This window comes from Rhinopithecus bieti, unplaced genomic scaffold (genome assembly GCF_001698545.2).
Source record: "Rhinopithecus bieti isolate Rb0 unplaced genomic scaffold, ASM169854v2 scaffold_15252, whole genome shotgun sequence".
NCBI classification, from domain to species: Eukaryota; Metazoa; Chordata; class Mammalia; order Primates; family Cercopithecidae; genus Rhinopithecus; species Rhinopithecus bieti.
The window spans coordinates 702,540-727,370 of record NW_016808399.1 but is presented as its reverse complement, the minus strand read 5'-3'; the positions used below and the strand labels follow the sequence as shown (position 1 = coordinate 727,370).

At 38.7% G+C, this 24,831-nt stretch overlaps 1 protein-coding gene and 1 long non-coding RNA gene across 2 annotated transcripts in view; both read left to right on the top strand.

The window, feature by feature from the left end:
* Positions 1 to 1,361, top strand: part of LOC108538554 (uncharacterized) — a 2,231-nt gene extending 870 nt beyond the window's left edge. Inside the window, exons 2-3 of the long non-coding RNA XR_001888113.1 lie at positions 544 to 597; positions 1,076 to 1,361. This is a non-coding gene — a long non-coding RNA (uncharacterized LOC108538554). The remainder of the gene's footprint in view (positions 1 to 543; positions 598 to 1,075) is intronic.
* ADGRV1 (adhesion G protein-coupled receptor V1) overlaps positions 1 to 24,831 on the top strand; it is a 566,041-nt gene that overhangs the window by 488,637 nt on the left and 52,573 nt on the right. The window contains 1 exon segment of the mRNA XM_017886717.1: positions 10,154 to 10,275. Within this exon segment, the coding sequence (XP_017742206.1) occupies positions 10,154 to 10,275 (122 nt within the window).

Sequence of the window (24,831 nt, the reverse complement as noted above, 5' to 3'; positions counted from 1 at the left end):
TTTTTTTTTTTTTTTTTTTTTTTTTTTTTTTTTTGAGACAGAGTCTTGCTCTGTTGCCCAGGCTGGAGTTCAGTGGTACAATATTGGCTCACTGTAACCTCTGCCTCCCTGGTTCAAGCGATTCCTCTGCCTCAGCCTCCCGAATAGCTGGGATTCTGGGATTACAGGCGCCTGCCACCATGCCCAGCTAATTTTTGTATTTTTTAGTAGAGATGGGGTTTCACCATGTTGTCCAAGCTGGTCTCAAACTCCTGACTTCAGGTGATCCACCTGCCTCAGCCTCCCAGAGTGGTGGGATTACAGGTGTGAGCCAGCATGCCCGGCCCAAGAGGTCCATTTTTAGTTGGTTAGTCAGGAAGTTTTTAGTGACAGTTTGAATGTGATAGAACTTTGAGTCTGCTTGTTGAAAACAATCCTCAGAGTCTAGGCTTACGCCTGATTACATCAGGATAAACAGAAGGGTTCTATAGCCAAACAAGTATGGGAGATTCTGGTATATATATAAAAAACTTAAACATGTTTATTTACTATGTGATATTTTAGAACTTCAAATCTACAAAGGAAGAAATAGAATGAGACAAGATGAAAAGCAGCAAGGTAATGGGAATGGAGGGAAATTTAGAGGTGGATTAAAAAAAATAAAGTTGGAAAAACGGTAGAAGACGAGAGATGAAGTCAATTAAATAGGGCCATGGTTGCTCTTTGAAAAATACTACCCATATCAGAACAAAACAAGCAACAATTGCAGGGTATCTATAGCTATGTGCTCTTTCCCTAACGTGACTAAACTCATGATGGTGGTGAGAATCAGGATAATAGTAGTTGATGCTTATTGAACATGTTCCTGATGCCCAGCCTTGTGCTGAGTGCCTTGGGTGCATGGTTTCCCTCTCTGGAATGCAGATCCACACAGGTAGAGGCTGCCTCTGCCTTGGCTCATCTCTTTACTTCCAGCACTTAGCACAATAGCTGTTCAATAGGAACATGGAATTTGACCTATCAGCCTTAACTAATACTTACAAATTGATCCATGAATTATTAAAATTTCCTCAATTATCTTTTACTTTTTTATCAGGAATTATGGCACAGAGAAGTTAAGGAGTTTGGCTGAGACCCACCCAACAGGCTCAAAAGTGATAGAATTGGAAGCCGGATGCAGATCTATCTATCCCTCACGCTCATCCCCATTCAAAATATTGCCTCAGAGCAGTTATTTTCCTCCATGGATCTTATCTTAAAGGACTAGTGTACCTTAGACCCACTGCTGCAAAGCAAATTAACTTTTCCCTGAAATGCATTCTCTTCATTCTTGTACTTTCAAAGTCCAGGGCTTCTCTAAAGAGAAATTCAAGCTTTCAGATGAAAAGAGCAGCAGTAAAAATAAAAAGCAGGGTCGTACCAACAAGTCACATCAACAATTATTTTATTGAACAAACATTAACTGACTTACTTATGCCAGACCATATGCTAGGCACTGGGAATATAAAGATAAATAAGATAGACTGAGTTAGTGCACTTAATAACCTCTAATGAAAGAGATAGACACGTAACAAGTAATGACAAAGAGCTACAGGCATGAAGAAATACAGTGTGGTCAGGGTGCCTGGAAGACTAGAGAGCATTCACTGGGAAGTAGGCAGGAACTGGTGGTGAGGTTTATCTTTTATGATATGGGAGGCAGTTGAAGGATTTTTAGCCTTTAAATGGCATGATCATATATGAAAATACATATAAACATGCACTTTTATGTATACATACATGTATGCATACATACATACATAACTTTTTTTTTGTCTGTCACTCTGTCACCCAGGCTGGAGTGCAGTGGCATGATCTCTGCTCACTGCAACCTCAACCTCCCAGGTTCAAGCAATTATCCTGCCTCAGCCTCCCAAGTAGCTGGGATTACAGGCATGCACCACCATGCCCAGCTAATTTTTATATTTTTAGTAAAGGTGGCGTTTCGCCATGTTGACCAAGATGGTCTCGAGCTCCTAGCCTCCAGTGATCGGCCGGCCTCAGCCTTCAAAAGTGCTGGGATTATAGGCATGAGCCACTGCACCCAGCCATAATTTTTTTAGAAGATGTTTCTCTGGGCCGGGCACAGTGGCTCATGCCTGTAATCCCAACCCTTTGGGAGGCTGAGGTGGGTGGATCACCTGAGGTCAGGAGTTTGAGACCAGCTTGGCCAACATGATAAAACATCATGTCTACTAAAAATACAAGAATTAGCTGGGCGTGGTGGTGGGCACCTATAATCCCAGCTACTCAGGAGTCTGAAGCAGGAGAATTGTTTGAACCCGGGAGGGAGATGTTGCAGTGAGCAAAGATCATGCAATTGCACTCCAGCCTGGGCAACACAGTGAGACTCCATCTATGTAAAAAAAAAAAAAAAAAAAAAAAACAGATGTTTATCTGGCCATAATAGGAGTAGGAGGGGTGAATTGGAACAGACAGCTCTACCTACAAATCTGTCAAAATAGGCTCACTAAAAGAGATGAAGTCCTCAGAAGGACAATGTTCTAGGAAGGATTGTAGAAGACAAATTTCAGAGCAAATTAGAAGATAGACAAAATATGTCGACTGATTTGAAGCACCATATGAAGGAAAATGGGGCATCAGGGTAAATCGGTGTGAATGGTGATACCAGTACTCAGACGGAGGAAAAAGTGTGATGAGAAGAGGAATACTAAATTCAGCTGTGGAGGAACTCTGTTTGAAGTGGTTTGGGGATCTCCAGGCCTGGAGCTTAAGAGAAGTGAAGATGCAGATTCAAAAAGAGTTGGCCCTAATGTGCTTGGAGGAAGGTAACATTGGAGATTATGAATTTAGGAAGGATATCGTAATAAAATGAAGAATCTGGCACATAATAAGTGTTGATACAGTCTAGCCTGCTGCAATAAATATTTGCAACCGTATCTGGAGACAGAGGCCAAAGGACCTAGAGTGAGTTTCTTATTATCCGAATGGGTTTTCAAGAGCTGTTTTGGAAATGTGTTGGAGAACTGCTGAAGAGAAAAGGAAATTCTAAAATTAGATCCAAGTATAGAACTAGTGGCCAAGGATTAGGAATGCCAGCTACCCAAATGAGGTGGAGGGTGTTTTTTTGAACAATTTGCAAACCCAGTCTTTTTTTTTTTTTTTTTTTTTTTTTTACACGGGGTCTCACTCTGTCACCCAGACTGGAGTGCAGTGGCACAGTTAGCTCACTGAAACCTCCACCTTCCAGGCTCAAGAGAGCCTTCTACCTCAGCCTCCTGAGTGGCTGAGACTACAGGCATGCATTTCCACACTTGGCTAAATTTTTGTATTATTTGTAAAGACAGGGTTTTGCCATGTTGCCGAGGCTGACCCCAGTCTTTAACTCTGTTGTTCACTCTCCCATGCACAGTGTCCTCATGATGATTTGGCAGTGCTGTGAAATATGTGCCTTATTGTCTTCCTGTATGACCCTCAGTTTATTTGCTGAGAACAGTGGTGGCTGACTGCTGCGGAATTGGTGTTAATCCTTGTTAGGAAACCTCAAGGACACCAATATTTTCTCACCAAGAAAATATTCAGATCACGGAAACATCCTTGTCTCTAAGTATCTGTGAACAGAATAAAGACCTGTGTTTTAGAAATAAAGTTCTTTGATACTCTTTTGTTTCAATTTTATCTTTCTTTTCTAATTTAAAAATAACGTGTGCCCACTGTTGGAAATAGATCCATTAATATCTTTTTATTTAATTTTTTTTTTTTTTTGAAATGGAGTTTCACTCTTGTTGCCCAGACTGGAATGTAATGGTGCTATCTGGGCTCACTGCAACCTCCACCTCCCAGGTTCATGTGATGCTCCTGCCTCAGCCTCCTGAGTAGCCCCCATGCCCGGCTATTTTTTGTATTTTTAATAGAGATAGGGTTTCACTACATTGACCAGGCTGGTCTGAAACTCCTGACCTCAGGTGATCCCCCCACCTCGGCCTCCCAAAGTGCTGGAATTACAGGCATGAACCACAGCACTTGGCTGATATCTTAAATCCACATTATTTCACAGTTGTGTTCTATGTTTTACATTGATAGGTTTGTTTAAGTAGCACATTCCAAATTGTTAGAATCAGAAGGTCAGTGAGGTAAAATTAAAACAAGTACTTTGGAAGATTGTAAACACAGAATAAATTTCAGCTTCATGTAAATGGAGTGTGATTTCCATAATAGAGCCATTATTGTTGTCACTGGTGCACAGCAATAAAGCCAAGGGTGCAATTACAAAGAAAACAGATAATACAACACCATACTTTCTTTAAAAATGGCAGTTAAATTCATGGAAATAATATTTTTCACTAAAAAATAAAGAGATGTGATGTAATCTCAATAGAATCTACTAACTCCCGTGAGTAGACTTTCTTAATGATAGTAGCACTAATTGACATATCTACTTGCTGGTTTGTTGTTTGTTGTTGTTTGTTTTGTTTTCTTTGCCTTTCAAGAAGTAATTTCTTTCACTAAAACCTTTTCAGACTACTTTGGTTTTCACATTTGTGACTCCTTGTTAATTTAAGTATGTAAATTAAGTACTGTGATGATTTGATTTTTTTTCTCCCTTCCGTGGAACTTCATCTTGACACAGCCTGAGTTACTTGGCATAGTCTTTTTTCCTTTTTATTAATTGTAGCAAAATATGCATAACAAAATTTAGCATCTTAAACCATTTTAAGTGTACACTTCAATGTCACATAAGTACACTGACAATGTTGTGCAACCGTCACCACTATCCATGTTTCCAGAACTTTTTCATCACTCCAAACAGAAACTCTATATCCATTAAACAATAACTCACTATTCTGCACTCCTCCCAGTCCCTGGTAACTTCTGTTCTACTTTCTGCCTCTGAATTTGCCTATTCTAGGCACCTCATGTAAATGAAATTATTTGTCCTTTCGTGTATGGCTTGTTTCACATAACATTTTCAAGGGTCATCCACGGCATAGCATATATTATAATTTCATTCCTTTTTAAGCTTCAGTATCTCAGTCTATTCAGGCTGTTACAGAATACCCTAGACAAGCTAACTTATAAACAGCAGAAATGTACTTCTGACAGTTCTGGAGGCAGAGAAGTTCAAGATCAAGGTGCCAGCAGATTCAGTGTCTGGCAAGGGCCCAGATTTCTTGCCCGTAGATGGTGCCTTCTCAGCATGTCCTCACATGGTGGAAGGGGCAGGGCAGTGCCCTGGGGCGTCTTTTATGGGTGCACTAATCCCATTCATGAGGGCTCTGTTCTCACAACCTAATCACCTCCAAGCAGTCCAACCTTCTAATGCTATCATTGGTGATTAGGTTTCAACATATAAAGTGTGGGGGAACACAAATATTAAAAGCATGGCACTGAGTAATATTACATTATATGCAAATAGTATATTTTATTTATCTCTTCATCTGTTGATGGACATTTGGGTTGTTTCCACCTTTTGGCTATTGTGATACTGCCATGAATAATGGTGTGCAAATATCCATTTGAGTACCTGTACCTTCACTTTTTTTGAATATATACCTATAAGTGGAATTGTTGGATTGTATGGTAACTTATGTTTAACATTTGGAGGTTCTACCAAACTGTTTTCCACAGCAGTTGTGCCATTTTACGTCTCTATCAGTCATGCACAAGGGTTGCAGTTGCTAAATATGCTCACCAACACCTACTATTTCCTGGTTTTTTGATAATAGTCATCCTAGTGGGTATGAAGTGGTATCACTGTGGTTTTGATCTTTGTTTCCCTAATGACTAGTGATCCTGAGCATCTTTTCATGTTATTATTGACCATTTGTATATCTTCTCAAAAGAAATGTCCTTTGTCCATTTTTCAAATGGATTGAATGGGTATTTTGTTAAGTTGTAGGAGTTCTTTATTCTATATGGCACAGTCTTTTATATAGATACTCATTTCTTGGGTGCAACACTGTGTTTGTAGGGCCTCCTTTTATTGAGAACATTGAAATGATTCTGTTTTATCTTCACTAATTGACTTCTAAACACAAGTTGTTTCCAATATTACAAATTACAAATGCTTTCTTTGGTAAATACTGAATTATAGACAGCAGAGAAGTTATTAGTAGTTCATCAAATATGAAATGACAGCTTAGGAAATATAAAACCAAAGTGATTTTCAGTTGAATGGAGCACTGTTTTTCAGTTTGCCAAATGAAATTTGTAAGCACTGTTTAATAACAATGTGCCTCCCAACTAACTTTCATCACCATCACCCCCTCCCAATACCTCTTTTCTTTTGACTTAGGCCCTAAAGAAAGTTAAAGGTGCCTCCTCACAGGTAGATTAACCATAAAGCTGATAAAGCTTAAGTTTCAGGTCCTTTCACCAGCCTTGGCCCCTTCCAAGATCCTGTACCTAATTATGGTTTTGTAATTTTTTTTTAAACAAGCCTCCCCAATATAAGCCCCCCTAATATAAGAAGGTCCACAAAATCTGAATGTGCCTCTGGATATGTTTCTTCTATCTGAAATCATTATCTTAATCATTGTTGTACTTCTGGAAGGCAAGCCTGGGATCTATTAAGTATGCTGAGTTATTTATGACTAGCTTTTTTCCTTACGGAGTTTCTAGTCTGGAGTGCCAAACTACTATTCTGCAGAATTCAAGGAAAATATAAGCCATGGGCATTCTCATGAGCCCCAGTATGCTCCCTTAGCTTCTCCAGTAAGCTCTGTCAGCACACACCACTTGCTTTGCTCTAAGAGCTTACAGGAACATGCAGGCCAAACTTTGAAAATTGGTTCCTAGTCGTTCATATGAAATGTGCGTGTCCCTTTGTACTCTGCACAGAGCCATAAATAGAATTTTGTTCTTACACAGTGGAAGAAAAGAATGCAGTTGCCAGACTTGATACCTAATCTTTGAAAATTTTGTGACCACAGCTTAGGGGTTTTCTAAATATTAGGATATCTTGTCAGAAGTAAAAATGAGCCTTCTGGCCCTTTATCAAATTGTGTTATTTCATTACATAAAAATGAATTTTTCTAAAACTTGAATAAATCTTAATATATATTTTCTTGTCCTGCTGCAAAGCATTAGTGACAAATTATTCATCTATGTAAATCTTCTTGTATTAGTCTTATTTTCCCTGTAAAGTTATAATAATAATTTAGACAATTTGCATATATTGTGATGAAGGGTATATATCAGCACAGTCCCCTTCTAAAGCCTTCTTTCTCTCAAAAAAAACAAGTGTTCAGTTTCCCTCTTTCTCCTCACCACTTCCCTCCTCCCTCTTTGCCTTCTCTCCTTGTGCTTTCTTTTTCCTCCCTTTCCCGAACAATTCCATCTACAGCCACCAGTTGGTACAGAGCAAGGTGTGCATCTGCAGGAAGGGGCCCAAGCCTGGGTGTCAGAAGCCAATCATTGTGAGGAAGGAATCCATGTGAGGAGTGCAGTGCTGCCCAGCAGGAACTGTGGGACGCTGAGTGAGTTTGGGAGGCCACCTGAGCGAGGGAATGGATAACAGCAATAGGAAGTTGGATACATGCAGAGGAGTGGATCGGATCAGTAGATATATTAAGAATAATAAGAAATAGCGGGGTGCAGTGGCTCACACCTGTAATCCCAGCACTTCGAGAGGCCGAGGTAGGCAGATCGCCTGAATCTAGGAGTTCAAGAATAATGAGAAATAGATCTCTTACCAACACAGAAGAGTTACAAATATGGAAAGGAAGAAAACTGGAATTAACCCTGTGATGTTGGGTTGGAATTAGAAGCATTGAAATGAACTAATGAATTTCATTATATGGGGATAGATAGAGTAAAACAGATCTAAATGTGTTTGCGTGTGCATATGCATGTGTATCCTCTCACTCTATCTACTGAGAGAGCTTAGGAGCAGCAACAGCAGTGACCATACCTAGCCCCAGATCACAGTTTCTAAATATCATTCTCCCCTAAAAGAAACCAGGACTGGGACAGAGAACATTTGAAACATCTTGGGCCAAAAAGCAAACAACTGCTAGTAGAATGATGAGGATATAACCACAGGCACAGAAACCATCTTGAAAGGGTTCCCACTAGGGACAACTTGGCATCAAAACAAACAATGATAGTGGCTGGGTACCATGGCTTATGCCTGTAATCCCAGCATTTTGGGAGGCCAAGGCACGCGGATCGCTTAAGCCCAGAATTTCAAGACCAGCCAGGCAACATGGCAAAACCCCATGTATACAAAAAATACAAAAATTAGGTGGGTGTGGTGGCATACACCTGTAGTTTCAGCTACTTGGGAGGCTGAGAGGTGGGGGGATGGCTTGAGCCCAGGAGGTCAAACCTGCAGTGAGCTGTGACAACACCACTGCACTCCAGTCTGGGCAATGGAGAAAGACTTTGTATGACCCTATGCGAAGGAAAAGGAGAGGAAAAAGAAAAGAGAAAACGAAAAAAGAAATAAGGAAGGAGGGAGGGAGGGAGAAAGAAAGGAAAAAGGGTAAAAGAAAGAATAATGGATAATATGCTAAATAAGCAGGAATCTATTAGTCTATATTAGAAAATAAATAAGTGGATAAATCAAACATTTGGTAAGGAAAAAGATATTTACATAGTTTCAAAGAAATGCCACAGATAAAACTTCTTCATTACAAAGGGAAAAATGCTAACTTTATAGTGAAGAATTTGTGCAGCCACCATCTTAATCAAGTGACCAAAATGAACATCTTCAGTAATGAGATAAACTGAGTTCTTGTGCCACCTGATAGAATGCTGTAAGATGAACCCAGCATCCCTTCTGTGATTTCTAACAGTTCATAATCTAAATCTAATCATGAGAAAAATCAAATAAACTCAAATTTAAGGATACTCTACAAGAAAAACTGGCTGGTAATCATCAAAAGTGTCAGGGTTACAAAAGTCAAGGACACACGGAAGACCCATTTGGGATTAAGAGTTTACAGAGATGTGTCAGCTATACAAGGCTGGATCTCTGGATCTCTCTGCTAAAAAGGAAATTACTGGTATAATAAAATGGAATCTGAGAATGATAGTACTATATTGGTGTTAATTTCCTGATTTTATGGCATCATGTTTATGTAGGAAAATGTCTTTGTAGAAAACACACATTATTCAGAGGGTAATGGGGAATCAGATTGACAATATTCAATTGATTCAGGAAAAACAAAAAAACTTTCTCATTGTACTCTACTTGCACCTCTTCTGTATATTTGAGATTGTTTCCAAATAAAATTAAATTTGAAAATTGCTAAAGTTGTAAGCAACTGTTTAAATTCCATAGTGCACGAGGATTTTAGGTGTTAATTGATGGTAGTGGGTAAAGAAGGGCTTTGAGGTCTGTCATGAAAGTTGTCAGTGGTGTGGTCTACCCTGATGTCTTTCAACAGCTTGGAAATGTGTTTATTTGTGGCTGCAAAGATCTGATTCACTTTCTAAATCTTACATAACTTGTCATTTAAATATTAAAATCACCTCTGTATGGTTATTATTCTAAAACTCAGATAGCAAACAAAATTCAAAATAAACAAGTGGAAAGGGTAATAAAGTCCCTTGACCCTGAGAAAATCTATTCTGAAAACGTTTGAAACAAACTGCATTAGAATATGTGTAGAATAAACTTAGTTGATCATTATGAATCAGTCACTTCCTCTTTGCTCTTAAACTTACCAATAAATTTTGGTGTCTTCTCGATCAGAAAAAGGATGTGAGTACAGGTTTTTCCAACACACACACGCATGCGTGCACACACACACACACAATGTTATGTAATTTCTGTTATTAAGTGCCTGGTTGGAATATGCTAATTTCGGGAGCACACTACTGACTGCCATTTTCTGGTGGAACACTCTTTTAACGAGATTTCTACAACTCCATTGTTGCTTGTGGTACTTTCTGAACAGTCCAGCAGGTGGTAGTCTAGGAGAGGAACAGTTCTCATCCTTCCCCATCCACGCCTGGACCTACCAGCAGCCCCATTTGCAAAACAGAAAGAATGTGGACTCAGCAATGTGCCTTCTCTCCTCTGGCATAAGAATGGGATTTCCAAGGTTGTTCTCTCAAAATGGGCACTTAGAATACCACAGAAAGAAGCCAAAAATAACTTTGTGTATACCTGTGACTGTGCAGTATTCTGAAGCTCAAAAATTCTTTTTTTTTTTTTAATTTCTAGAAATTCCACTGATTTTATATCTCTTTGCTCTGATTTCTGTGACATGGCTTTGGGGAGGACTACACATGGCCTACAGACACTTCTGGATGTTGGTTCTCTTTGTCATTTTCAACAGTCTGCAGGTAAGCCTTACAGTTTGGTTAGTGACAACATACATTTATCTTAATGAACACAAGGCATAGAATTTCAATATTAAAGAGTCAGGCATCCACACACAGGTGAATTTGTGCATACAATAACATCATATAGAGTTGTAAAATAAAATGATAGGAGCCTAAATCTTTAACATTTGAAATATGACTGGGATTCTAACTTGCTCATTATACAGTTAGGGAAGAAAAATATTTATTCTCCTTCATTTTGACAACATCAAAGTAACTACACAAACATATTTCTTTTTCAGTAGGATTGATGTTTATCAACTTTGCAGATGGCAGCCATGTAAGATCAATGCACATATTTGGATTGTGGCTGGGTCTAGAAATTAGATCAATTGAGGAGTGAAATAGTGATGTTCAAGCAATCCCCTCTTAAGTGTGATGCTTACTGAAATGAGAGTGTTTGGTTCACTAAAACATGACTGACATCTCCTAAGTCCAGCAGTGCCCAGCTTAAATTAGTTTTATAAGCATGCTTGGATAACTAGAAATTATATAACTGCAGCAAAATGAAAGCTGACATTTTAGTACTTTTGTTAAATGGAAAGATGTTGCACCCTGATATTAACAAGGAACAAGTGAACACATTTTCCTTGTTTTCCAAAGTAAAAAGATCTGCCCTAGACTAAAATAATTTCTTAAATTTACTAAAATTATCTCTAAATAGTCCTTCTTTTGGCTACCATCTTGCAAGGATCATGTGTGGCAAACACACAGACATATACACACTTTCAGAATTGTAGCATACAACTGAAATGTGACTCTGATCATCTTTTAGGTTTGCACCTGAGCAGACAAATTCTTTAGTTAGATCATAGCTTACATGATGGTGCCTAATCAAGGCATATTATCAATTTAGGAAGGGGAAAATACAAAATAACTAAAAGTTTAGAACCAAGTTGGTACAAGTTTCTATATAGAAAACTGTCTATGGTTACAGGTGAGCACTTACTATTGCCAGGTGGTAAAAAGACAGCTCGGCTTCTCTGGGATTTGATGATTCAAGGAGTAAACAATTAACTCTTAAGAATCCAATATGGCAGGTGCCATGTAAACAGAGCATTTTGAAAGTGAGTAGGGGCCTGTTGACCATCAGGGTAGAGGCTCGGTCTTGGTTATCTTTGGATCCCTAGGGCCTAGTAGAACTAAGAACAAGGTCCAAACCAACAGCCTGCAGGTGTGTTTTGCTTGGCAGACACACAATGTTATACAAAAGATTGTTTTAGATTTTCAAATATTTACTTCAAACTTTTAAAATTGAGAATTTTCACATTAAAAACCTGAATTGCTGGCTTTTTTTTCAAGGCAGTATTTACATGGCAACAATTTCCAAGCCCTGAGCAGACCTGATATATGTCATTCATTTTACTTGCCCCTGAGATAATGACACATTTAATGCTTATTAAATAATAAATGAGTATATGGTTAGAGATGGGAATTTCAGGCAGAGAAGACTGTTAGCCAAGGCTGCAAGAAGGGAAAATAACTAATCTCACCTAGATTAAGCAATGGGTTGAGAAGGAAAAAGAAACGTCTTGCAATTAGAAAAGAAGTGGTGGGAGAGGAGACAGAAAGCGTAGATTGGTTTAAATGCCAGCTTTCTATGCTCAGGATGCTGAATTTTAGTCTTTAAGCAAAGGGAAGCCATCAAAGTTGTGTTTTTTCTTTGGTTTGCTCTAATGTTTTTAAATCTTGTCAATTAATTTTTTTTTTCATTTTGAATGGGATGACATGTTTGTACTGGAAGGATAACGAAATGTTTATGAGAGGATATTGAAAAAAAGAGCAGCTCTAAGTAGGTAGGTTATTGTCATATTTTAGACTGTAGATGTTCTGGCAGTGTGCCTGGGAATAAAATGTAGGTAACAGGTTTGAGAGTTGTTACAGAGATAAACACTTTTCGTTTTATTGTTTAATTGACATGTAATAATTGTATGTTTATGGCTACATAGTGACGTATTGATACATGTAACATATAATAAAAGAATTAGCATATCTATCGTCTCAAACATTTATCATTACTTTGTGTTGGGAATATTCAATATCCTCCATCTAGCACTTTGAAACTATAAAATATTGTTAACTATAGTCATCCTGTAGTGCTATAGAACACAAGAACTTAGTTCTTCTATCTAGCTGTAATTTTATATCTTTCAACAAATCTTTCCCTATCCTCCTTTTTCCCCTACCCTTCCCAGCTTCTAGTACCCTCTGTTCTACTTTTTACTTCTATGAGATCAACATTTTTTAGCTTCCACACATGAGTGAGAACATGCAATGTCTAACTTTCTGTTCTTGGGTTATTTCACTTACCATAATGTCCTCCAGTTCCATCTATGTTGCCATAAATGTCCCCAATTAATGTTCTAGCTGCCCTCTGTCAAAAATCAGTTGGCTGTAGATAATGTGGATTAATTTTGTGCTTCTCTATTCTGTTCCATTGGTCCACTTGTCTTTGTTTATGCCAATACCATGCTGTTTTGGTTACTATAGCTTTGTAGTATATTTTGAATTCTGATAGTACAATGCCTTCAGCTTTGTTCTTTTGCTCAGGATTGCTTTAGTTATTTGAGGTCTTTTGTGATCCCACACAAATTTTAGGATTTTATTTTATTTTTTCATTGGGTTGATGCAAAAGTAATTGTGACTTTTGTCAATAAAAGTAATGGCAAAAACCGCGGTTACATTTGCACCAACCTTTTCTTTTTTTTGGTTTTTTTGTTTGTTTGTTTTTGAGACAGAGTTTTACTCTGTCACCCAGGCTGGAATGCAGTGACACGAACTCAGCTCACTTGAGCCTCCACCTTGGGCTCAAGCGATCCTCCCACCTCAGCCTCCCAAGTAGCTGGGACTACAGGCACATGCCACCATGCCTGGCTAATTTTGTTTGTTTGTTTGTTTGTTTTGTAGAGACAGGGTTTCGCCATGTTTCCCAGGCTGCTCTTGAACTCCTGAACTCAAGCAGTCCACTCACCTTGCCTCCCAAAGTGCTGGAATTACAGGTGTGAGCCACCGCACCTGGCCATCATTCTTTTTTATGGCTGAATAGTATTCCATTGTGTATATTTACCATTTTCCTTATCCATTCATTGGTTGTTGGGCATATAGGTTGATTCCACATCTTGGCTATTGCAAATAGTGCAGCCACAAACATGAGTGTGCAGATGTCTCTTCAATACACTGATTTTCTTTCCTTGGGATAAATGCTCAGTGGCGAGATGACTGGATCATATGTAGTTCTATTGACAATTTTTTTAGGACCCTCCATGCCATTCTGCATAGTGGTTATACTAGCAGTGTAGAAGAGTTCTGTTTTCTCTGCATCATCACCAGCACTTATTTTTTGTCTTTTTGATGATAGTCATCCTAACTGGGGTGAGATGATAATTCACTTTGGCTTTGTTTGGCACTTGCCTGATGATTAGTGATGCTGAGCATTTTTTCATATATTTGTTGGCCATTTGTATAACTGTTCAGATCATTTGCCTGTTTTATTCAGATTGCTTTTGCTGTTGAAATGTTTGAGTTCCTTGTACGTTCTGCATATTAATTATCTGTCAGATGAATAGTTTACAGATATTTTCTCTCATCCGCTAGGTTGTCTTTATTACTTTGTTAATTGTTTCCTGCTGTGCAGAGGCTTTTTAGTTTGACTTAATCCCATTTGTTTATGAAATAAACATTTTATAAATGCTTCAGAACATTGGTCTAGGAAAATATTTTATAAATAAGAATCTTTAGATTCTTATAATTTTATAAATAGATTCTTATTATATTTATAAACCTTTTATTTATATTTAATGGCCTTTAAAACCTTTTCTTTATATTTAATATCCTTTTATATTTAAAACCTTTTTATAAATAAGAATCTATTTACAAAATTATAAAGTGAAGCATTTCACCTTGTTTTCTTCCAGTAATTTTATAGTTTTGGGTCTTACATTTAGGTCTTTGATCCATTTTGAGTTGTTTTTTGTATAGGGTGAGAGTCGGGGGTCTAGATTTTTTCTTCTGCATGTGAACATCCAGGATTCCCAGCAACCTTTATTGAAGAGACTTTCCTTTCCCCAATTAATNCTTTTATATTTAAAACCTTTTATAAATAAGAATCTATTTACAAAATTATAAAGTGAAGCATTTCACCTTGTTTTCTTCCAGTAATTTTATAGTTTTGGGTCTTACATTTAGGTCTTTGATCCATTTTGAGTTGTTTTTTGTATAGGGTGAGAGTCGGGGTCTAGATTTTTTCTTCTGCATGTGAACATCCAGGATTCCCAGCAACCTTTATTGAAGAGACTTTCCTTTCCCCAATTAATGTTCTAGCTGCCCTCTGTCAAAAATCAGTTGGCTGTAGATAATGTGGATTAATTTTGTGTTTCTCTATTCTGTTCCATTGGTCCACTTGTCTTTGTTTATGGCAATACCATGCTGTTTTGGTTACTATAGCTTTGTGGTATATTTTGAATTCTGATAGTACAATGCCTTCAGCTTTGTTCTTTTGCTCAGGATTGCTTTAGTTATTTGAGGTCTTTTGTGATCCCACACAAATTTTAGGATTTTATTTTATTTTTTCTATTTCTGAGAAGAATATTATGGGTATTTTGATAGGGGTTGCATCAGCTCTGTAGATTGCTTTGGCTAGTATGGTTGTTTTAACAATATTAATTCTTCCGACCCATGAGGAGCATGAGATAAATATTAATGAAATTTGGTTGACCAATTAAATATAGGAAGGTAAAGTGTGAGAGAGGAACATCACTTAGAAATTTCTGGCTTGAATGAATGGCTGGGCACTGATATCTTTAGTCCAAATGGAGATCACATAAAGAGCAAGGTCTGGGGAATAAGCTGTGAAGTTGGTGAGATTTAGGAGACATTGCTAAATACTGTATACCAATGTTTTAGTAACTGGGTACAGAGATAGGGCTAATGAAAGAAATTGTTAATGAGTAATCAGAGAGCTGGGAAGAGAACCTGGATAGGGTTTGTAGTTGTAGGTAGAAAAGAAAGTTCAAGAGGACGCAATGCCTAACTCTGGCTAGTGTAGCAGAGAAGTTAAATAGGATGAGAACTGAGGAACAATGCAGTCTACAGCAGTGGTTCCCAAAACCGTTATGTGCAGCAGAATTCCATGGGGAACTTGTTAAAACACAGATGTTATACCCCACACCCAGAGTTTCTGATACAGTAGGTCTGGGTGGAATCTGATCATTTGCATTTCTAATAAGTTTCCAGGTGGTACTGATTCGGCTGGTCTAGGAACTACAATATGAGAAAAAGAAGTGAAATAGAGACTGCAAAGAGAGAAAGAAATCGCTTAGGAAGGGAGGTTGGTTGGTTCAAAGGAGATTTTTTGGTTTTGTTTTCTCGTGACAAGAACTAACAAAGGAGAAATTGACATCTATAGGAAAGATTTATTGTCATGGCAAGATCATGGACGAGGCAGGAAGAACAGAAGAGATAGAGGGCTTCTCTGAGGGAGGAGTAGCAATGTTTTTTGTTTTGTTTTGTTTTGTTTTCTCTGAGGCTGGGGAAAGAATAAATGATTGGTGAACATGAAACACTACTCTGGAGCTGAAAGTGTGGAATGTTGGCATTTGCATGTAATGCCCTCTCTTTTGTCTTAAAGGCAAGAGGCAAGGTCATTTGTTGAGAGGAATGGGTTCAAAGCATGAGATAAAAATTTTAAAAAGGTATGGAGCAGTTTCTAGACAGAACATACATAACTTAAACTATGTTGAAAGATCATCAATAAATGGATTGCTTAGAGAAAAATCAGTGGGATTCAGTGGAGATTAGACAACTTAAATCTGTAATTGAGCCAGTCAGCAGTAATTAAATAAATGTAAGCCTTAGGATTATAATGGTAGCCTGGGTAACCTATCAAACCACATGCACAGGAAAAGTTTATTGAGCTCTTATGGAGGTTTGTAAAGAAAGGAGGACTGTGGAACATAGTAATATATGTCACTGGTACATACAAGAAAACATTTCGGTCTCTTTCTTTGAAGAACTTATTAGAAACTATGAATAAGTAAAAACTAAAAATATTTTAAACTTATGTTTAATGAGCTTAATTCAATCCAGGTGACATTACTGAAGCAGCAATGATTATTTGTACTACTGTTGGTTGGTACCTGGCACACTGGCACATTCCTGGTACCAGGTGCTCAGTGAATCAGTCCTAAAAGTAATGTCTATTAAGAAACACCTGGAAAATATCCTTTTTCTAGAGTTTATTTTGGTTCATTTAACTTATAAATCACTTGAGGTATTCAATTTAGGCCTTTCCATGGAATATGGCTATATAGTATTAATAGTAAGATTTTTTAAGTATGTTCCATAAACACTTGTTTCCTCCCCTGCCCCCCCGCCCTCGGATGGCTTTCATATTTCTCTACTGACTTTTGCCAACACCTATGACCATAAAAGCATATTATGTATCTTATGCTTGTTTACTACATTTTGCTCAGAGAAGATTACTGACTAATTTTTTATCCAGATTATTATGATGTCATAGGTGCTCTAAAACTGATTATTGAAAGGTGATATTTCTATAGTATTCTGATCTTTTTAATCTTTTAAGTTTTTTAAAAATATTTTTCAACACGCACTCTAGAATCTGAGATCTCAGGATCTCTAGCCACCTCTGTCCTCTTTCTCTACAGTCTTTTTTTTTTCCTTTGAGACTGGGTCTTGCTGTGTCTCCCAAGCTGGAGGGCAATGACATGATCATAGCTCACTGCAGCCTTGAACTCCTGGGCTCAAGCAATCCTCCTGCCTCATCCCCACAAGTAGCTGAACTACAGGCACACACTACCATGCCTGGCTGTTTTTTAATTTTTATTTTTTTGTAGAGACAAGGTTTTACTATGTTGCCCGGGCTGGTCTTGAACTGCTGGCCTCAAGTGATCCTCCCACCTCAGCCTCCCAAAGTGCTGGGATTATAGGCATGGGCCACCATGTCTAGCCTGATTTTTTGATATTTAGTGTCTGATGTATTTTAAATAAGAAAATTTTGATCACTTAAAATATTATCTAAAATATTTACCTGAAATTTATCACTTCCTAAAATTTCAAAGTTGAACTACCAAACTTTTTAATACATTTGCACATTTAGGAAAATGCATGTGAGGTATTTTGCAAAGCATTATGGATACAAATGCAAATATAAGGTTTAAAATCATCATTCTAAACATTGTTAATTTTATTGCTGAATACTCTTCCTTGAACTATAAGGACTTCTTCTCGTCCAAGAAGTGAACTTTTTACTCAGAGTCTTACTGGTCTATCCTTATTCTTTACATTTTCTTGATCTTTTAAAAAAATTAAACTGTTGGATATCAAGGGTGAGCAGAACATAGAGAATGAAGGTGAAAATGCCCTTTCAGCTTATTCAATCAGAATTTGTTCCTAATTCCAGTAGCTACTATATAACACATGATCATGGTCATGATAATTGTGTTGTTGCCACTTCCCCATGATGTGAGGTTAACAAATCCTGATTTTCATTGTGCTTTATTTTTTGTCAAAAGAAGGGCTCTGACTTCAAGAGAGAAGAAAAGTACTTTTTTACCTACATGCCTAGTGAGCCCAGATTCCAAAGGCCTTGGGGTTCTATGTTTCCTTCCGCTGAATGGGCTTTCCAAGTACATTGATCATGGTGGCCGCCACGGAGCAAGACTCACCTCCTGCCAGCTTTCCAGCCCCAGCAGGAAAGAGCTTATTCCTAGATAAGAAAATCCTATGGAGGACTGAATGGTACCATCCTGGGTCGCATCCCATGCAGGAACCAATCACAGGGTAACAGGTACTCTGGCCAGGCCTGGGTCATGAACAGAGTCCAATAATGGAAAGAGTCAAGCTGGTTTCATAAAAAACCACATGGAATGGAATTCCTGCCAGAAGAAAGGATTCTGTTACCAACAGAAGGGGGCAACAGTGCTAGGCAGGCCAAAGTAACAGACATCCACTATACTTACTTTCTAAATCTGCTTGTTCATTGATATAAGTTTGGGGCAAGGCGAGCAACAGCTTCTGTCACAAAATTAGGAAACTTTATCAGTGTGATATCAGTTTGTTAGAATAGTGCTTGTGATCTATCATATAACCAATGTCTCTATATTTTCCACAAGAAATTCATAAGAAGCTATGTTTAATATTTTTTATTTTCCTGTTCCATTAATCCAATAACCTCTATTTTAAAAAAACTGAGTTGAGTTTGTCATTTCTAAGGCGATTGTAGGTCGTAAGTTTCTTAAACTATTCAGGCCAAGTTATTTCCAAATTTGTATCATCATTTATTGGTAATAATCACCAGGTTTATACTCAGCTGGAAGACCCTGACAGAACCCTGTCAGTTAAAATATTGAAAATAGCTACTGTCCAAAGCTTGCAGGTGTTCTAGGCTTCCACCCATTGAGATTAGAAGCATCTCTAGGCTTCCAGACGGGGATCCTCCAGGATGCTAGTGCAGCGCTAGACCTGCAGCCATTCTGATTGGGCAATGCTTATGCCACACTCATCATTAAATATTTTGCATGTCACTCCTAGCTGAAATTATGTGCTGAAATATTTCTTCTAATTTTAACCTGAACCAGTCAGATTCAGGCTGAAATACAGCATTTATTTCAGGTTTTCTTCTAGGGGGTCTCTCACACTTACTATGTTAGAATTTCACTGACAATTTTCTCACATGTAGAGAGAATCCCATGTAAGATAATGAGTGTAGCCAGCAGTAACAGACGTGTGCTGCTTGGAGATGCTAGAAAATCCATTTGTGGAGAAGGTTCATATGCATAGAAGCTTTCCAAAATCTGAAACGCATTCTTCTTGGAATGCATAAGCTGGCAAGTGAGCAGAGCTTTGCACAGTGTTGGGATATGACACTTCTCAGTATGTCAGTTATGAGACTGCATTCTCCAGAGTACTGTTTGACTGTTTCTCTGTGACTGACTTGTACATGTTCGTTTGTACAAGCATCTGGTCTCGAGATGTTCCCTGGCACGTTTTGAATCATTCCCTATTTCAGAGAGGGGAGTTACAACATGGAATTTGTAGCTAAAAATACGTAGTCCATATTCAGACTTAAAGAGCCAGTTGGTTAAAATCATTTTCATTCCTAGCCCCATGTCTTAAGCTACTAAATGGCTGGGAAATAAGTGATTGAAAGATGGAAACAGTTTATTCTGTTTTTTAAAAATTGTTTTTTGGTGGTCACTAGAGTGCCTTAAACACAGAAAACATTTTTCTTATTTTAAAAAAACAAACAGTTCTCTCTCTCTCCACCCACCCTGCCTTTTACCCTTTCTTTTCTTGTTTTCTATGTGTCTCTTGTTGGTATATGTTGAATTTCAGTTTTAAAATTAAAGCCATCTTTTAGGAAGAAATTTTCCCAAATGAAAATAGCTTTTGAGGTATCATAAGAAATGGAACATATTTATTTGCTCATAGAAAATATAGATTCCATCCCAAATGGAATACTGGATCAAATTAATAATCCCCCTTCAATTCTCATTTAGTATCCAGAAGGGTTCAGTGCAGGTGTCTGCTTAGATACAGTACATATTTAGTCTTGGCTGCTTCCTTTTGAGGATAAACAGCTCTTGGGAAATACACATTGTTAAATAATCAGTTACAGAGGACTAATTGTTTCAAGGCACTCCCTTTCCAATTGCTTTCCAACAGCCAACAGTAATAAGAAATGTCACTTTGTTTCCATTGGAGACTAGCACATGAACTATTCATGAAGAGCGGAAAAGCAGTCTTCCCAGAAAACCCTGGAATAAACATGTAGAAGCCAGGGGAGGCTGAGACTCTATCATTGATTTGTCCCAGAGCCATGTCAAATTCAGTGAAAAAAAAAAATTCACTAAATTTGTTTTGTAAAGTGAGAATTCAGGGAGACTAATGAATGCCTCATGCGCCCTTCAAAACATCCCCAAAGGTTTCTATAACTTCACAGATAAATATATAGAAGCTGAGACAAGGAGGTGTACTTAAATTTTCTTAATCAGGTTGTGCCGCTCTGCCCTGTGGTCAGCAGCATCTGGGCTGGTGAAACATCTCTGTGTTTTTGAGCAACAAGCTAACTCCATTTCACAATGAGTGACAGTGTCTGACATTGCCTGCTCATTAGCCTGTTGATTGACCAGGCATCGTTCTTTAGATAGACTGCAGGATTTTCACTTTTGTTTCATCTGGGTTCTCTAAATAAAAGTGTCAAGGTCTGATCTGCCAGTAAACATCTTCCACAAATACAGTTTTAGTAATGAGAGGCTTGAACTATACCTTTTCATACCTGGCTCCCTCCTTCCAAACAGGTGCCTCCGTTTCTTCGCTCTAATTCGTGCTATCTTTTAATCTTTTAGTTTTTTTTTTTTTCCTGTGATGTTTCCATTTTCTGAGTGTTCTATGATCACATTTATTGCAATTTAAAGAATGTATTAATAATGTGCTTTTCCTGGGCTCTGTGAGCCTTTACTTTGCCTGCAAAAAGATCTAGCACACTCCAATACTTGAAAGAGCAAATGTACAAGATTTAAACTAAACAAGATGCATACGTCCTCTTTAAAAGAGTTCGGGAGAACAAAGCAAGTGACATTTGGGACTCGTTTTTACCTGGTCATTCAGATTCATTGTCTTAATGTTAACTGATAATTTTTTCCAGGATCTAAAATTTTATTCTTATCTCTCGTATTACTCAAATGTTGGGGTGGGGAGAATACATTTTTTAAAAAATACTTTTATATGAATATTTTACACCAACATTTTGTAATGTTCAGCCGTCAGATTTAGTAGAAGATGCATGTAGTTAAGTGTCAAGCAACCTCTATTTTACCGAGCAACATGAGTTATCCGCTTTTCAGAGGTGCTGATTTTGCCCCTAAATTTTGTCCTAAGGATTGTGTAAAAATATATGTGTATAAATAAAATCTGTAAACTATGCAATATTTTACAAGTGCAAATCAGAATAAATGAGCAAAAAGAAGTGTTTATCTCAGGATATATTTAAAGAAAACTGAGAGGCCAACGAGCTGAGGCTGTAAACCTAGTCTTTGACTCTTCTCTTATGGCATAGGCTCTCCCCATCAATGGTCGCATTCACTCACAAGTATTTCCTTCATGCAGATCCTGTAGCTCCTCTGTAACTACCATCACATTCCTTGGTTTACAGTATAGATCTGTTGTATGTCATTCACCTGCTTTCAGATATGTACCAAACGCCTTTAGGCTCAAGCAGGTAACTTATATGGCTGAAATGTGCTTATTGTGAGACTATAGGGATCAGTGGGGACTGCAGAAGAACTGGAGAACTCACACTCCTCCTAAAAGCACTCAAATGCAAATGAAAAAAGCAAACACTGTGCGGGCCAAGCAAAAGCTATTACAGGCTAAATTTCCATGGATGGCAGTCAGTGTGCAATCTCAGGATAAGTTCAAATTTTTCCCTCTTAAGAGAATTTAATTTCTTTTGGAAGGCAAATTGAATATAGGCAGACCACCTTGATCCAGTAGAAAATGGGTTTCCACAGCTCAGAGATTACCTCCCCATTGAGGCCTTCCTTTACCTCCTCTAAGAGAATCAGTTGTTCCATAATTATAGTCCCTCAGTATATTGTCTATATATTCCTAATAAATCCTAGCATATTGTATCATTAAAAAAAGAAAGAGGCTGTGCACAGTGACTCATGCCTATAATCCCAGCACTTTGGGAGGCCGAAGTGAGTGGATCCCCTGAGGTCAGGAGTTCGAGACCAACCTGGCCAACATGGCGAAACCCCATCTCTACTAAAAATACAAAAATTAGCTGGGCATGCTGGCATGTGCCCTTAGTTCCAGCTACTCAGGAGGCTGAGGCAGAAGAATTGCTTGAACCTGGGAGGCAGAGGTTGCAGTGAGCCGAGATCACATCACTGTACTCCAGCCTGGGCAACAGAGCGAGACTGCATCTCAAAAAAAAAAAGCCAGGCGCAGTGGCTCATGCCTCTAATTCCAGCACTTTGGGAGGATGAGGCGGGCAGATCATGTGGTCAGAAGTTAGAGACCAGCCTGGCCAACATAGTGAAACCCCATCTCTACTAAAAATAAAAAAAAATAAAAAAAAATAGCTGGGCATGGTGGCAGGAACCTGTAATCCCAGCTACTTGGGAGGCTGAGGTAGGAGAATCACTTGAACCTGGGAGGCGGAGGTTGCAGTGAGCCGAGATTGCATCACCGCACTCCAGCCTGGGCAACAGTGCAAGACTTCACCTCAAAAACACAAAACCACACAGAAAGATGGCTGAGTGCAGTAGCTCAAGCCTATAATCCGAGCACTTTGGGAAGCCGAGGTGGGTGGATCACCTGAGGTCAGGAGTTCGAGACCAGCTTGGCCAACATAGTGAAACCCCATCTCTACCAAAAATACAAAAATTAGCCAGGTGTGGTGGCACACGCCTGTAATTGCAGCTACTCAGAAGGTTGAGGCAGGAGAATTGCTTGAACCCGGGAAGCGGAGGTTGCAGTGAGCCAAGATCACACCTCTGCACTCCAGCCTCAGCAACAGAGCAACTCTGTCAAAAGAAAGAAAGGGAAGGAGGGAGGGAGGAAGGAAGGGAAGGAAATGGGTTTCAGGCCATGTGAAGGTTAACCAATCTATTTATAGTTTTCTCTCTCTTGAGACAAAGTGGAAATTTGCGGAGGGGACCCAGGACTCCAGTGAAAGCCTATTGTGTTTTCTAGAAACCTCCCCTCCTTGTCTCTGAACTCCATTTTTTCATTCCCCAATACTATGAGACTCTTGAATTCATTACTCAGCTTCTTAGCTTCTGAGTAGCTGCTTTCTGCTTAGTCCCCATAGCCTTTCCTCTCATGCACGGGCAGCTTCACAAGTGTGACATGCCGTCATTTCCTTTTTCTTTGGAATCGTGGCTCCTCAAGTCCTAGCTGCCTTGGAGGACTTGAACTCTGTTGTTTGTCTCCCCAACCGTGTCAGATTCCTGCAAGTCTCAGGCTGCAACTTTCTGTTCAGCCTCTAGGCATCTCACTGCAAACTACAAAGTCTCTCATAGGAAAAAAAGCAGCGCTGAATATAGGGCTCCGCAATAAATGGGTTTTGCTTCTCTCCAGGATCTTGGCCCCTCAACTACTGGCTGTTTTGAGTACTCTCTGATGCCTTTCAACCCTTGTTTCATTATTGTTCTTGTTCTTGTGTTATTGGTTTTGTTCGTGCTCCTATTTTTGTTATTGTATAAGTGTATGTGAAAACATTTTTCTCCAGTTTAAATAGTTGTACTCAATGAGGTTAATCTGACATACACTACTCCATCAGAGCCAGCAACAAAAATCTCAATACATTTATTTCAACAAATTATATCTAATAATTTTTTTTTTTTTTTTTTTTTTTTTTTGAGACGGAGTCTCGCTCTGTCGCTCAGGCTGGAGTGCAGTGGCCGGATCTCAGCTCACTGCAAGTTCTGCCTCCCGGGTTTACGCCATTCTCCTGCCGCAGCCTCCCGAGTAGCTGGGACTACAGACGCCCACCACCTCACCCGGCTAGCTTTTGTATTTTTTTAGTAGAGACGGGGTTTCACCATGTTAGCCAGGATGGTCTCAATCTCCTGACCTCATGATCCGCCCGTCTCGGGCTCCAAACTGCCGGGATTACAGGCTTGAGCCACCGCGCCCGGCCCTATATCTAATAATTTTTAACATATACTGATTGCATACTAATAAATGAAGATAGTTAGAGGTGCTGAAATTCATCAGGTATTTAGTGGATACTTTTTAAGGCATATACTCCTGGGCCGGCATCCTAAGAGCATCATGATGAGGAAGCCTGTACATGCAACATCTTATGGTCAGCTGATGAACTGTACTTTTTCTTGCATTCACCAAAACTAAAACAATAAATATGGAGGTTGAGTAAGATCTTAGAATCTGTAATCCATCAATTGAAGATTGAGATTCAGAAATGATATTTCAGCTTCAGAATGGCCACACCTATTTCACAAAGCTGAAATAAAACAATAGGAAAAACAGACTGGCCAGGTGCAGTGGCTCATGCCTATAATCCCAGCACTTTGGGAGGCCAAGGTGGGCAAATCACTAGAGGTCAGGAGCTTGAGGCCAGTCTGGCTAACATGGTGAAACCCCATGGCTACTAAAAATACAAAAATTAGCTGGGCATGGTGGTGGGCACCTGTAATCCCAGCTACTTGGGAGGCGGAGGCAGAAGGATCGCTTGAACACAGGAGGCGAAGGTTGTAGTGAGCCGAGATCATGCCATTGTACTCCAGCCTGGGCGACAGAATGAGCCTCCATCTAAAAAACAAAACAAAACAAACAAAAACAAACAGACTGATAACACAAAGGGCAACTACAACTAAAGGTACATGTGCCAAATGGATAGTACTCCAGGAAACAGATCTGCCTTCTCAGAATACGGATAGAAAAATGTCAACTACAGTTCTACTGAAAAAAATATAAAGAGCATGAATTCAAATATAAACTGAACTTTCTTTTTTTTTTTTTTTTTTT